The sequence below is a fragment of the Macaca nemestrina genome, chromosome X (assembly GCF_043159975.1).
Source record: "Macaca nemestrina isolate mMacNem1 chromosome X, mMacNem.hap1, whole genome shotgun sequence".
Classification (NCBI taxonomy): Eukaryota; Metazoa; Chordata; class Mammalia; order Primates; family Cercopithecidae; genus Macaca; species Macaca nemestrina.
In genome coordinates this window covers 125,436,504-125,448,769 of record NC_092145.1, presented here as the reverse complement: position 1 = coordinate 125,448,769, position 12,266 = coordinate 125,436,504, and the positions used below count along the sequence as shown (strand labels likewise).

General features: G+C 42.0%; 1 protein-coding gene across 1 annotated transcript; it reads left to right on the top strand.

Annotated features, from left to right (window-relative positions):
- The first annotated feature begins 2,380 nt into the window (after positions 1 to 2,380).
- Positions 2,381 to 4,620, top strand: LOC105490340 (protein FAM47B-like). Its single transcript, XM_011755836.2, has one exon. It carries the CDS (start codon positions 2,445 to 2,447, stop codon positions 4,473 to 4,475), a length of 2,031 nt encoding a protein of 676 aa, XP_011754138.2. The 5' UTR covers positions 2,381 to 2,444; the 3' UTR covers positions 4,476 to 4,620.
- Positions 4,621 to 12,266: the final 7,646 nt, after the last annotated feature.

Genomic DNA, 12,266 nt, shown 5'->3' with positions numbered 1-12,266 from the left:
ATAAGTGAGTACTCATATGAGCTTGCTAGTTAGAGTATTGTTACAGAGAATTGAAGCATTGGCTCTTGAATTTAACATACAGTCCATGGAATTTTTCTAAGTAAGAAAGTTAAAAATAAATCCATATCAAATTTGGTCTTACCAACTTCACATTATGAAATCTACTAAATATCTTGAGACTTTAACATAGATTCTTATAATCGATAAATGAAAATATTTGTGATATATACATGTATGATGTTTGTTTCTCCTTTATTTAGACACTGAATGTAGCATATTTTTATTCAAATTGTAGTAATACTATATAAAATAACAATATTTTACTGGATGCTTTTTCTGTTCCAGACACTATACAAAATCATGTTATATAGATTATCTTGATTTACACATAAGCCATTTATTTGCTTTAATGGGAAACCTAAGAGAAATATCTATTGTGTCTATTTTGCAGAGGAGGAGTCACAGGCAAGAGAGGCATTAATCATGCCTCATTTACAAGGAGGAACTAGGGTATACCTGCTAGTAATGGTAGAAAACATTGTTCAGCTGCACCTGATGAGGGAAGTAAGAAACCTTCTTTTCAAAAATGAGTAAGAATGTACAGAAAAAATTATTATGTGATGAGAAAATGATATGCATAAGGAATAATGCAGGCTGAATTTGTCTATAATTAAAATTTTTTATAAAAGTGCTTTTTCATAGGTATTGTTTTAAGCACTATAAGAGAGAGAAAAATTTAACTGATATTATTCAAAGGAAAATAAAAAATTACGACTGGACTTGAGGGTATAAAGATACTCAGATTGGAAAGGAAGACAGGAAACTGTCGCGTGTGTGTATGTGTGTTTGATGGAGTCTTGCTCTATCGCCAGGCTGGAGCGCGGTGGCGCCATCTCAGCTCACTGCAACCTTCGCTTGCTGGGTTCAAGCGATTCTACTGCCTCAGCCTCCCTAGCAGCTGGGACTACAGACACGTGCCACCAGGCCCAGCTAATTTTTGTATTTTTAGTAGAAACCGGGTTTCACCATGTTGGTCAGGCTGGTCTGGAGTTCCTCACCTTGAGATCCGCCTGCCTTGGCCTCCCAAAGTGCTGGAATGACAGGCATGAGCCACCACGCCTGGCCTGAAACTATCTTTATTCACAGATGACATCATCATATATATATAGAAAATTCAGTGAAATCTACAAAATGCTACTGAACATAATAAGTGAGTTTACCAAGGTTGTATGATACAAGATGGATATACAAAACTCAATATTTATATATGCTGACAACAAAAAATTGGAAATTGCAATTAAAAAACAATACTACATATATTTGTATGAAAAACAATAGGAAAAATCTGTAGAGAAAAAGATTCGAAAGACACATACACTAAAAATGAAAAATCACATAAAGAAATGGAAAGATGTACCTTCCTCAGTGGTCAGAACATTTCCTATTGGTAATATGCCAAGTATCCTCAATTTGATCTATAGATTCAACAGAATCCTAATCAAAATCCAAACAGGACTTTTTTTGAAGACATAGACAAACCGATTTTAAAATTTCTATAGAAACTCAACGGACCTAGAAGAACCAACTTTGTAAAAGAACAGTGTTAAATAATTAGTACAGCCTAATTTCTAGATTTATTATAAAGCTAAAGTAACCAACAGAGTGTGAAATTTGTGTGAGAGAAAAATCAATGGAAGAGAAAAGAGTGCCCAGATATTGACCTTCAAAAAATATAGACAACTGATATTCTAACCCTTTTCCAAATGTAATTCAGTGGAGAAAAGATTGTCTTTACAAAAATAGTTCTGAAATTATTAGATATAGGTAAGCAATAGGTACGTTTTTAAAATAAAAACTTGGATCTATATCTTGTGCTGTTTACAAAAATTATAACACTTAAATGACAAAAAAATCTTTGTGACCTTTGGATAGACCAAGTTTTGCATAGATACACCAAAAGAAGCACAATCCCTAAAAGAACAAATTGATACATTGGACTTCATCAAATTAAAAAACTTCTCTTTGACACAGACAATGAAAGAGCAAAACCAAGGGTGAAGTGAAAAAAATTGCAAATCATATATCTGATAACCTATTTACATCTAGAACACAGCAAGTATTCTCAAAACTAAATATGATATCCAGCAACACAATTTAAAAATGGGGAAAAAATCCACAGAAACTTCAACCAAGGAGAGATAAGGATGGCAAATAAGCATATATAGAGATGTTCAATACCAGTAGTCATTAGGAAACGCAAATGAAACTCAGAATGAGATTGCACTACACACCTGTTAGAATCCGGGCTGCGCAGGTGGCGTCAGCACTGCCCCGCCTCCAGGAAGGAACCTGGGCTGCGAGTGGCTGGCGGTCTCCTAGAGACTAGAGCGGCAGGGATCAGAAGCCGCAGAAACTGGAGAGGTGGCACCCCAGCGAGGGCCACCATGGGGGACCAGAGGCGGCTGGACCGGCCGAGGCCCCCGGGCACGGACTCCAAGTCCTCGTCCTGTGACAAACAGCCTTCCAAGTGCTTCGCGAAGCGCAAGCACAGACGCCTGAGGTTCCCGCCCATGGACCCTCGGAACCGGGTATTTGTGACGGAGGGCGTGGACGACTTCCGCTATGGCTGTCGGTCTCCCGAAGGTACGCTCGTTTGTCGCCGTGACGAGTTTTTACTCCCCAAAATATCTCTCAGAAGTCCCCAAGCTGACCCCAAGGGCAAGAAAAAAAAGCTGCGCAAGAAAGCGGCCCTATTTTCCGAGCTCTCACCAGCCCAGCCAACAACGAAGGCGTTCGTAGAGGGAGTGGAAGCCCAGCTGACGGCCAAGCCTCCCTTGGCCATGAACTCCAATCTGGGAGAAGATATGCCTCCAGATCTCCTACTACGGGTGCTGAAACCGCTGGATCCTGAGAGGAAGCTGGAGGACACATGCGCTTGTAAGGGCCGGGAGAAGACAACCGAGGTACCCACCGAGCCTGGTAAATACCCCTGTGGGGAATTCTGCCCGCGGCCTCCCGAGACTCCGGTGTCCCATCTCCGCCTGGAGCTTCCCAAGACCCCGGTGTCCAGTCTCCGCCCAGAGCCTCCCAAGACTCGGGTGTCCAGTCTCCGCCCAGAGCCTCCCAAGACTGGAGCGTCCCATCTCCGCCCAGAACCTCCCAAGACTCGGGTGTCCAGTCTCCGCCCGGAGCCTCCCAAGACTGGAGCGTCCCATCCTCCCAAGACTCGCATACCTCCTCTCCGCCCGGAGCCTCCCGAGAATGGAGCGTCTCATCTCCGCCCAGAGCCTCCCAAGACTCCGGTGTCAGGTCTCTGCCCGGAGCCTCCCAAGACTGGAGTGTCCCATCTCTGCCCGGAGCCTCCCGAGACTGCAGTGTCTCATCTCTGCCCGCTGCCTCCCGAGACTCCGGTGTCCAGTCTCCGCCCGGAGCCTCCTGAGACTGGAGGGTCCCATCTCCGCCCAGAGCCTCCCAAGAGTCAGGTGTCTAGTCTCCGCCCAGAGCCTCCCGAGACTGGAGCGTCTAATCTCTGCCCGGAACCTCCCAACACTCGCCCGGTGTCCAGTCTCCTACTACAGTTGCTGAAACTGGACTCTGACAGGAAGTTGGAAGATGCACAGGCTCGTTGTGAGGGCCGAGAGACGACAACCGAGGAATTCATCAAGCCTAGTAAATACTTTTTTTGGGAATCCTGCCCGCGGCCTTTCGAGAGTCGTATGCCCCATCTCCGCCTGGTGCTTCCCAAGACTCGTCGAATGTCCAGGCTCTGCCTAGAGCCTCCCAAGACTCGTCGAGCGTCCAGTCTCTGCCCGGAGCCTACCAAGACCGGAGTGTCCCATCTAAAAGAACTGTTTCAGGAAGATACACCAAGCACAATGGAGTGCATTTCTGACTCTCTCGAACGTAGATTCACATCGAGAAAACTCCGTGACTTCAAGTGGGCAGGAGACCTGGGTGTTGATGCAGAATCCATCAGCAGTCTGTTTGACTTTACCCCTGAGTGCCGAGCAACCTCTCAAGATGAAAACATTGAGAAGGCAAACGAGTGTTCCTCAGAGCTGAAGTACAGCATGGAGCTAGATGACATGGATGAGATCGACTTCTCGCAGATAAAAGAATGGGACAGGAAACTCCAGGCGGCACCAAATTCTTACAGTGCACAAGGTGTGAAGATGAGGTATGGGCCATGGTACTTCAAGCCTAAGTTGGGGAAAAAGCTAAAAAGTGATGAACCTTTGATTGACCCCAAACTCGTACTTAAAAAGCCTGATGAACCCGACATTCTTGACGGTCTTTATGGACCAATTGCCTTTAAGGATTTCATTCTAAGCAAGGGCTACAGAATGCCTGGCATCCTTGAAAGACTGTTTGCCAAGAAGGGATGGACTTATGACTCTGTTAAGACTCCTATGCAACGTGCAATGCAAGTTTACAAGTACAAAGAAGACGTCACAGATGCATCGAAAGAAGATTAGATGGTTTGCAATTTACTACTTAATTGGGTATTTCTTGCTCTCATTTTAAACATCAGTCAGAATTTATGATGACTGGCCCCGTGAATGTACAACTTTGGCAACATCTGTAAATTCAATACCTAATGTTTATAAATATTACTTGATGACCTGCTTTGGCTTCATTATTTCATATATTTTATCAATTATGTGATTAATATTCACATATACTTTTTTCACATTGTTAAAGCACTGTGAATATTACATCATCATTTCAATTATTTGTAAAAATACATACAACCAGAAACAAAAGCAGAATTAATATTAGAAAGAGAAATGGGGTCGGGTGCATTGACTCACACTTGTAATCCGTCCCCACTTTGGGAGGCCCAGGTGGGTGGATCACTTGAGCCCAGGAGTTCAAGAGCAGCCTGGGCAACATGGTGAAGGTCTCTACAAAGTGCAAAAATTAGCCAGGCATGGTGGCGTGCACGTGTAGTTCCAGCTACCTGGGGGGCTGAGTGGGAGGATTGCTTCATGCCACCACACTGCAGTCTGGGAGACAGAGCAAGACCCTGTCTCAAAAAAAAAAAAAATGTGCTGAGTAAAATAATAATTATATAACTCTTCTTATATGAAAATTCTAATGAAATAATTATGACGATTATTTTGTTATAAAAATTGGAGTCTATAGCCAAAATAACGTTAACACTTTTTAACAGTAAAATTATTATCCTCCCCTTTAGGATTCCATCAAACCCTCAAAACAAGTTTGAAAACTATGTATCAAAATCATAGGTGAAACTTGAGCTATGCCATTTTATCATCTCTCTCAACTGAATGTATGTAACTATTCACCAGGTTCATAAATATTCACTACAAAAGACTATTACCAAATGCTATAAACAGGTGCAGAATAGGAGGCAGCTTCAACTGAGAAGTATCATGCCTTATGGCTCAGAGTTATCTGGTTTCTGAGGTTGTCCACGAAGCCTTGGGCTTCATGCAGGAGCATCCAATGTTCAGTTCCTTTCAGCGAGAGACAGACCTACTTTTCTACATTTGGTTATGTGATCTCGCACTTCACGGAGGATGTATCCTCATCTACACAATGGACACCATATCATCAAACTCAAATTCTGGTGAGACTTAAAGGATTACTTATTGGAGTGCCTAATGCCTCAAGCATCACAGAATTGATACTCAACATATATTTGTGGAAGAGGAGGAGGGGGTAGGAAAGGAAGAAAGGTACTAAAAATATCACAACAGAAAGACACTATTAAAAAAAAACTTTTTGATGATGTTTATCTGGTGATAGCCGTCACCTATATCACACACAATCTTAGTTGTTCCTTAAGATGAAACTGTGGTGCTTGCTTTGGCTGCACATATACTAAATTTAAGATGAAAAATTGTAATTGCAAAATAAGAGCCACTGGTTAGGGCTTCTATTGCTTATTGGCAATGACTACTTCCAGTGAAATAAACTTTCCTCAGAGAAATTACGTGGGTTTCTCCACGCTGTAATTACACACATTGGTATTACTTGTCACACAGATATAAACAGAAACAATATTTGATCTATTTAGATTTTTAACACCAGTTGGTCTTCTCAAAATATCCTGACTTCAAATCCATAGGTTTTAGAAAGAGAGAGAATTCAAGAGAGCTTGATATATAATTGTGTCTAAAGCTATGAATGGTATATTCCATAAATACTGTAGTAATCGATTGTATTACAGCATCACATAGGTTTCATAAAAGCTTTGGATAATTTGTCTGTAGGAACATGTGATTTAACGAAGATGAAGGGAATTATTTTTCATTTCTGAGAGTCTGCATGAATGAGCAAGGCCTTTGGAGCTAGGCAAAAATGAGTTCATATCCCAGTGCTGCCATGTTCTTATCCTGTAGCTTTAGGCAGAGGCAGAACAGATGGAGGGAAAACATAGAGGCTGGGCTGGAGGGGGAGGAAGCTAGGAACCCTTCCTGGGGCTACTGTGCACTGGAATGTGTTCCTGGCCCCCAGTGACTCCTACAGAGGGGGTGAGTTTAACAGGCAAGGATGAACCCACTCTCACTGTGGGCCTTGGGAACCTCAGCAGGAGAAGACCCTAGACCACCATGGACACTTGAGTTGGCAGGGAAAGCTACTTAGAGAAGTGGTAGGGGCAGAACTCCAGCTGGGGGCAGAGCGCAGAGGGTGTTCTGTGGGAGCAACTGTAGTGGAGCACTGTCAGAGATGTGCATCCCCCTAGGCTAGATTTGTTCTCATAGGAGACTTTAGCCCTAAGGGAACTTTCGAACCTGAACTCTGCAGGGCAGTCTTACCCATGAGACAGGACCGGTCCAACCTGAGCACCTCTGGCATCTTTCAGGGCCCCAGCCTGGCCACAGCTGCTTGCAATACAGCTGCCAGGTGCCCCCTGGGGCCCACATCACAGATGGTGCATCACGCCTGACTGGCAGAGTGTTCCAGCAAAGTGGCCTTTGCAGACACACAACAGGTCGTTCACAAACATGGCCACCTTCCACATCGCTATGCCAGTGCGTGTATGCCCAAGCAGATCTATCCTTCCCTTCTCCACCAGCACACTGGTACTGGTATACCTGCGCCCTGCCTTGCCACTGCTGCTGCCGTGAGTGCACTCCCTCACCATCCCTACCCTACCACACCACTTCAGAACATCGGCAGGCACAGAGCCCCCGAGCCCCACCCCTGCCAGCACCCTGCCCCTGAGCCTCGGTCACCAGAGCAAAACTAGACATAGAAAACAGTGGACTAGCCCGCAGCCTTGAGCAGACTGCTGCCAGCTTAAACATGCACAGAGGGCACACGCAGTCCTGAACCCACAAATACCCCACCTCCATGCTAAAACCACCACCTCCAGGGATATGCACACAGTCTCAGTGGGGGCTCCTCACCACCACCAAACCATACTGCCACCACTGCTGCTGCGAATACCCACATCGAGGCTAAGCACCCCAGCAACACATGATAACCCTGCTGTATCAAATGGATAAGTGTGCACCCCGCGATGCTGCTGCAGCAGCTCCTGCTGGTACATGGGAACAAGGACAGATCCCACTGTCACTGCCCTGTGAAGTGATTTGGCTGGCATCATACAATGGAGTGTTGTGACCAGTGGTCTGGTAGCACCTCAGCCCCTCCAGTACAACAGGTTTCTAACCTGGAGGAGCCAGAGATCAAAGCTGGGGCCCGATACCAGTCTACCTGAGTTACAGCATGCAATCCAGGCAGGAGTTCTGAGCTGAGCCTTGACCCCCGAAAATCTTCCAGTCATGTAGCCAGTTGACTGAATCCACCTTATATCACAATTAAAGGTCATCAAATAGTATGAAAGTAAAAAGATAGCCCATTCACAGCACAGAAACTTCAAAGATTTAAGAAACATTAGCCCACAAAGATGAGAAGGAACCCGCACAATAACTCTGACAATTCAAAAAGCCAGTGTTTTCTTTTCTCCAAATTACTACACTGGTACTCCAGCAAGGGTTTTAAATTGGACTGAGATTTCAGAAGTGACAGAAAAAGAATTCAGAATATGGATAAGAATGATCATTGAGATTCAGGAGAACATTGCAACCCAATTCAAGGATGACATAATTAATATAAAATGACACATGAGCAGAGAGACAAAATAGCCAGTATAGAAAAGAATGAATCACACCTCACGGAGCTGAAAAACATTCTACAAAAATTTCATAATGCAATCACAAGTATTAAAAGCAGAATAGACCAAGCTGATAAAAGGATCTCAGAGCTTGAAGACTGGCTTTCCAAAATAATACAATCAGACAAGAATAAAGAAAAAAGAATAAAAAGGAACGGGCAAAACTTCAAAGAAATATGGAATTATGTAAAGAGACCAGATTTATTACTTATTGGTATCACTGAAAGAGATGGAGAGAATGGAAGCAACCAAAAAAGACAAAGAAGGGCATTACATAGTGGTAAAGGGTTCAATTTAACAAGAAGACCTTACTATCCTAAATATATATTCATGCAACACAGAAGAACTCAGATTTATAACATGGTATCTTAGAGAGCTTCAAAGACACTTAGAATCCCACAAAATAATAGTGGGAGACTTTAACACCCCACTGACAGTATTAGTCAGATCATCAAGGCAGAAAATTAACAAACACATGAAGGACCTGAACACAACACTGGACCAAATGCTCATCTGCACATGGCATGTACTCTAAAATCAACCACACAATTGGACATAAAACAATCTCAATAAATGCAAAAGAACTGAACTCATACCAACCACTCTCCCAGACAATGAGGCAATAAAAATAGAATTCAAGATTTTTTTTTCAATGTGCAAACCATGCAATCACATTGAAATTAAGCCTGTTGTGGAATAACTTTGGGTAAATAATGAAGTTAAGGTAGATATCAAGAAGTTATTTGAAATGAATGAGAGCAAAGATACAACATACTAGTATCAGGAGAAACCCCACCCCCGATATTCAATGTGGGTTCTTTTCTACTTCCCTAAGTGCTGGCTGGTCTGAGAAAAAAAGGGAAAGAGTACAAAAGAGAAATTTTAAAGCTGGGTGTCAGGGGGAGACATCACATGTCAGCAGGTTCCGTGATGCTCCCTGAGCCATAAAACCAGTAAGTTTTTACTAGCGATTTTCAAAGGGGGAGGGAGTGTGCGAATAGGGTGTGGGTCACAGAGATCACATGCTTCACAAGGTAATAAAGTATCACAAAGCAAATGGAGGCAGCACGAGATCACAGGACCACAGGACAGGGCAAACTTAAAATTGCTAATGAAGTTTCAGGCATGCATTGTCATTGATAACACCTTATCAGGAGACAGGGTTTGAGAGCAGACAACTGGTCTGACCAAAATTTATTAGGTGGGAATTTCCTCGTCCTAATAAGCCTGGGAGTGCTACAGAAGAGCGGGGCTTATTTCATCCCTTTGCCTTTGACAGTAAAAGACAGCTACCCCCAAAGCAGCCATTTTAGAGGCCTACCCTCAGGGGCGCATTCTCTTTCTCAGAGATGTTCCTTGCTGAGAAAAAGAATTCAGCGATATTTTTCCTATTTGCTTTTGAAAGAAGAGAAATATGGCTCTGTTCCACCCAGCTCACTGGCAGTCAGAGTTTAAAGTTATCTCCCTTGTTCCCTGAACATTGATGTTCTCCTGTTTTTTTTCAAGGTGCTCAAATTTCATATTGTTCAAACACACATGCTCTACAAACAATTTGTGCAGTTAATGCAATCATCACAGGGTCCTGAGGCGACACACATCCTCCTCAGCTTATGAAGATGATGGGATTAAGAGATTAAAGTAAAGACAGGCATAGGAAATCACAAGGGTATTGATTGGGGAAGGGATAAGTGTCCATGAAGTCTTCCTAATTTATGTTCAGAGATTGTGGTAAAGACAGGCATAAGAAATTATAAAAGTGTTAATTTGGGGAACTAATAAATGTCCATGAAATCTTCGCAATTTATGTTCTTCTGCCATGGCTTCAGCCGGTCCCTCTGTTTGGGGTCCCTGACTTCCCACAAAATACTAGAATTTCTGGAATACAGCTAAGGCAGTGTTAAGAGAGAAACTTATAGTACTAAATGCCAACATAAAAAACTAAGAAAGATGTCAAGTTAATGACCTAACATCACAACTAAAAGAAATAGAGAACCAAGAGCAAATCAATGCAAAGCTATTGGAGACAAGAAATAGCCAAAATTGGAGTTGAACTGAAGGAGATTGAGACATGAAAAATGATTCAAAAGATCCATGAAGCCAGGATCTGGGTATTTGGAAAAAAGTTAATTAATGAGATAGATAGACTGCTAGCTAAACTAATAAAGAAAGAAAGAGAGAAGATTCAAATAAACAAAGTCAAAAATGGCAAAGAGGATGCTACCACTTACTCTACAGAAATACAAATAACCATCAGAGACAATTATGAACAGCTCTGTGCACACAAACTAGAAAATCTAAAATAAATGGATAAATTCCTGGACACATACATCCTCCCAAGACTGAACCAGGAAGAAATAGAATCCCTGAGCAGATCAATAATGACTTCTGTAATTGAGACCTAATAAATAGCCTACCAACAACAACAGCAACAAAAAAGCCCAGTACAAGATGGATTAACAGCTGAATTCTACCAGATTTACAAAGAAGAGCTGGTACCATTCCTACTGAAACTATTCCAAAAAACTGAAAAGGAGAGACTCCTCCCTAACTCATTGTTTGAGGCTAGCATCATCCTGATACCAAAACCTGGCAAAGTTATAACAACAATAACAACAACAACAATAACAAAAACTTCAGGAAAATATTCTTGACGAACATTAAAGCAAAAATCCTCAATGAAATACTTGCAAACCAAATCCAGCAGCACATCAAAAAGCTGATCCACCACAGTCAAGTAAGCTTCATCCCTGGAATGAAAGGTTGGTTCAACATAGGCAAATCAATAAATGTTGTTCATCACATGAAGAGAACTAAGTACAAAAACCACATGATTATTTCAATGGATGCAGAAAAGGCTTTTGATAAAATTCAACATAACTTCATGTTAAAATCTCTCAATAAACTAGGTATTGAGAGAATATATTGCAAAATAATATGAGCCATATGTGACAAACTCACTGTCAACATCATACTGAATGTGCAAAAGCTGAGAGCATTCCCCTTAAAAAACAGGCCCAAGACAAGGATGCCTTCTCACTACCCCTATTCAATATAATATTGGAAGTTTTGTCCAGGGCAATTAGGCAAGAGAAAGAAACATAGCGTATTCAAATAGGAAGAGAGGAAGTCAAACTATCCCTGTCTGGAGACATGATTCTATATCTAGATAACCCCATAGTCTCAACCCAAAAGTTCCTTCAGCTGGCAAACACCTTCAGCAAATTTTCAGGATTCGAAATCAATGTACAAAAATCACTAGCAATCCTATACACCCTTAATAGCCAAGCCAAGAGCCAAATGAGTAACACAATCTCATTCACAATCGCCACAAAAGGAAAAAAACACCTAGAAATACAGCTAACCAAGGAGGTGAAAGATCTCCATAATGAGAGTTACAAAACTCCACTCAAAGAAATCAGAGATAACACAAACAAATGGAAAAACATTCCATGCTCATGGAAAGGAGGAATCAATATTGTTAAAATTGCTATACTACCAATATACAGATTTAATGCTATTCCTATCAAATCACCATACAAAGCAATATACAGAATCAATGCTATTCCTATCAAATTACCAATGACATTCTTCTCAGAAACAGATAAAGCTATTTTAAAATTCATATGGAACCAAAAAAAGAGCCTGAATTGCCAAGGCAATCCTAAGCCAAAGGAACAAAGTTGCAGGCATCACGTTACTCATCAAATTATACTACTGGGATAGAGTAACCAAAACAGCATAGTAGTGGTACAAACACAGACACATATACCAGTGGAACATAATAAAGAGACCAGAAATAAGACCACGCACCTACAACCATCTGATCTTCAATAAAGCTGACAAAAAGAGGTAATGGGGAAAGGACTTCCTATTCAGTAAATGGTGCTAGGATAACTGACTAGCCATATACAGAAGATCGAAACTGGACCCCTTCCTTACACCATATGCAAAAATAAACTCAAAATGGGTGAAAGACCTAGGGAGTACCATGGTTTAAATGGTAAGACTTAAATGTAAAACACAAAACTATAAAATCCCTATATGACACTCCTAGGGATTACCAGGGTTTATGCCAGGGACATAAACCTTGGCAAAAATTTCATGAGGAAGACACCAG

Coding starts and splice junctions, on each gene's coding strand:
- LOC105490340 (XM_011755836.2), top strand. CDS start 2,445: ATGGGGGACCAGAGGCGGCTGGACCGGCCGAGGCCCCCGGGCACGGAC.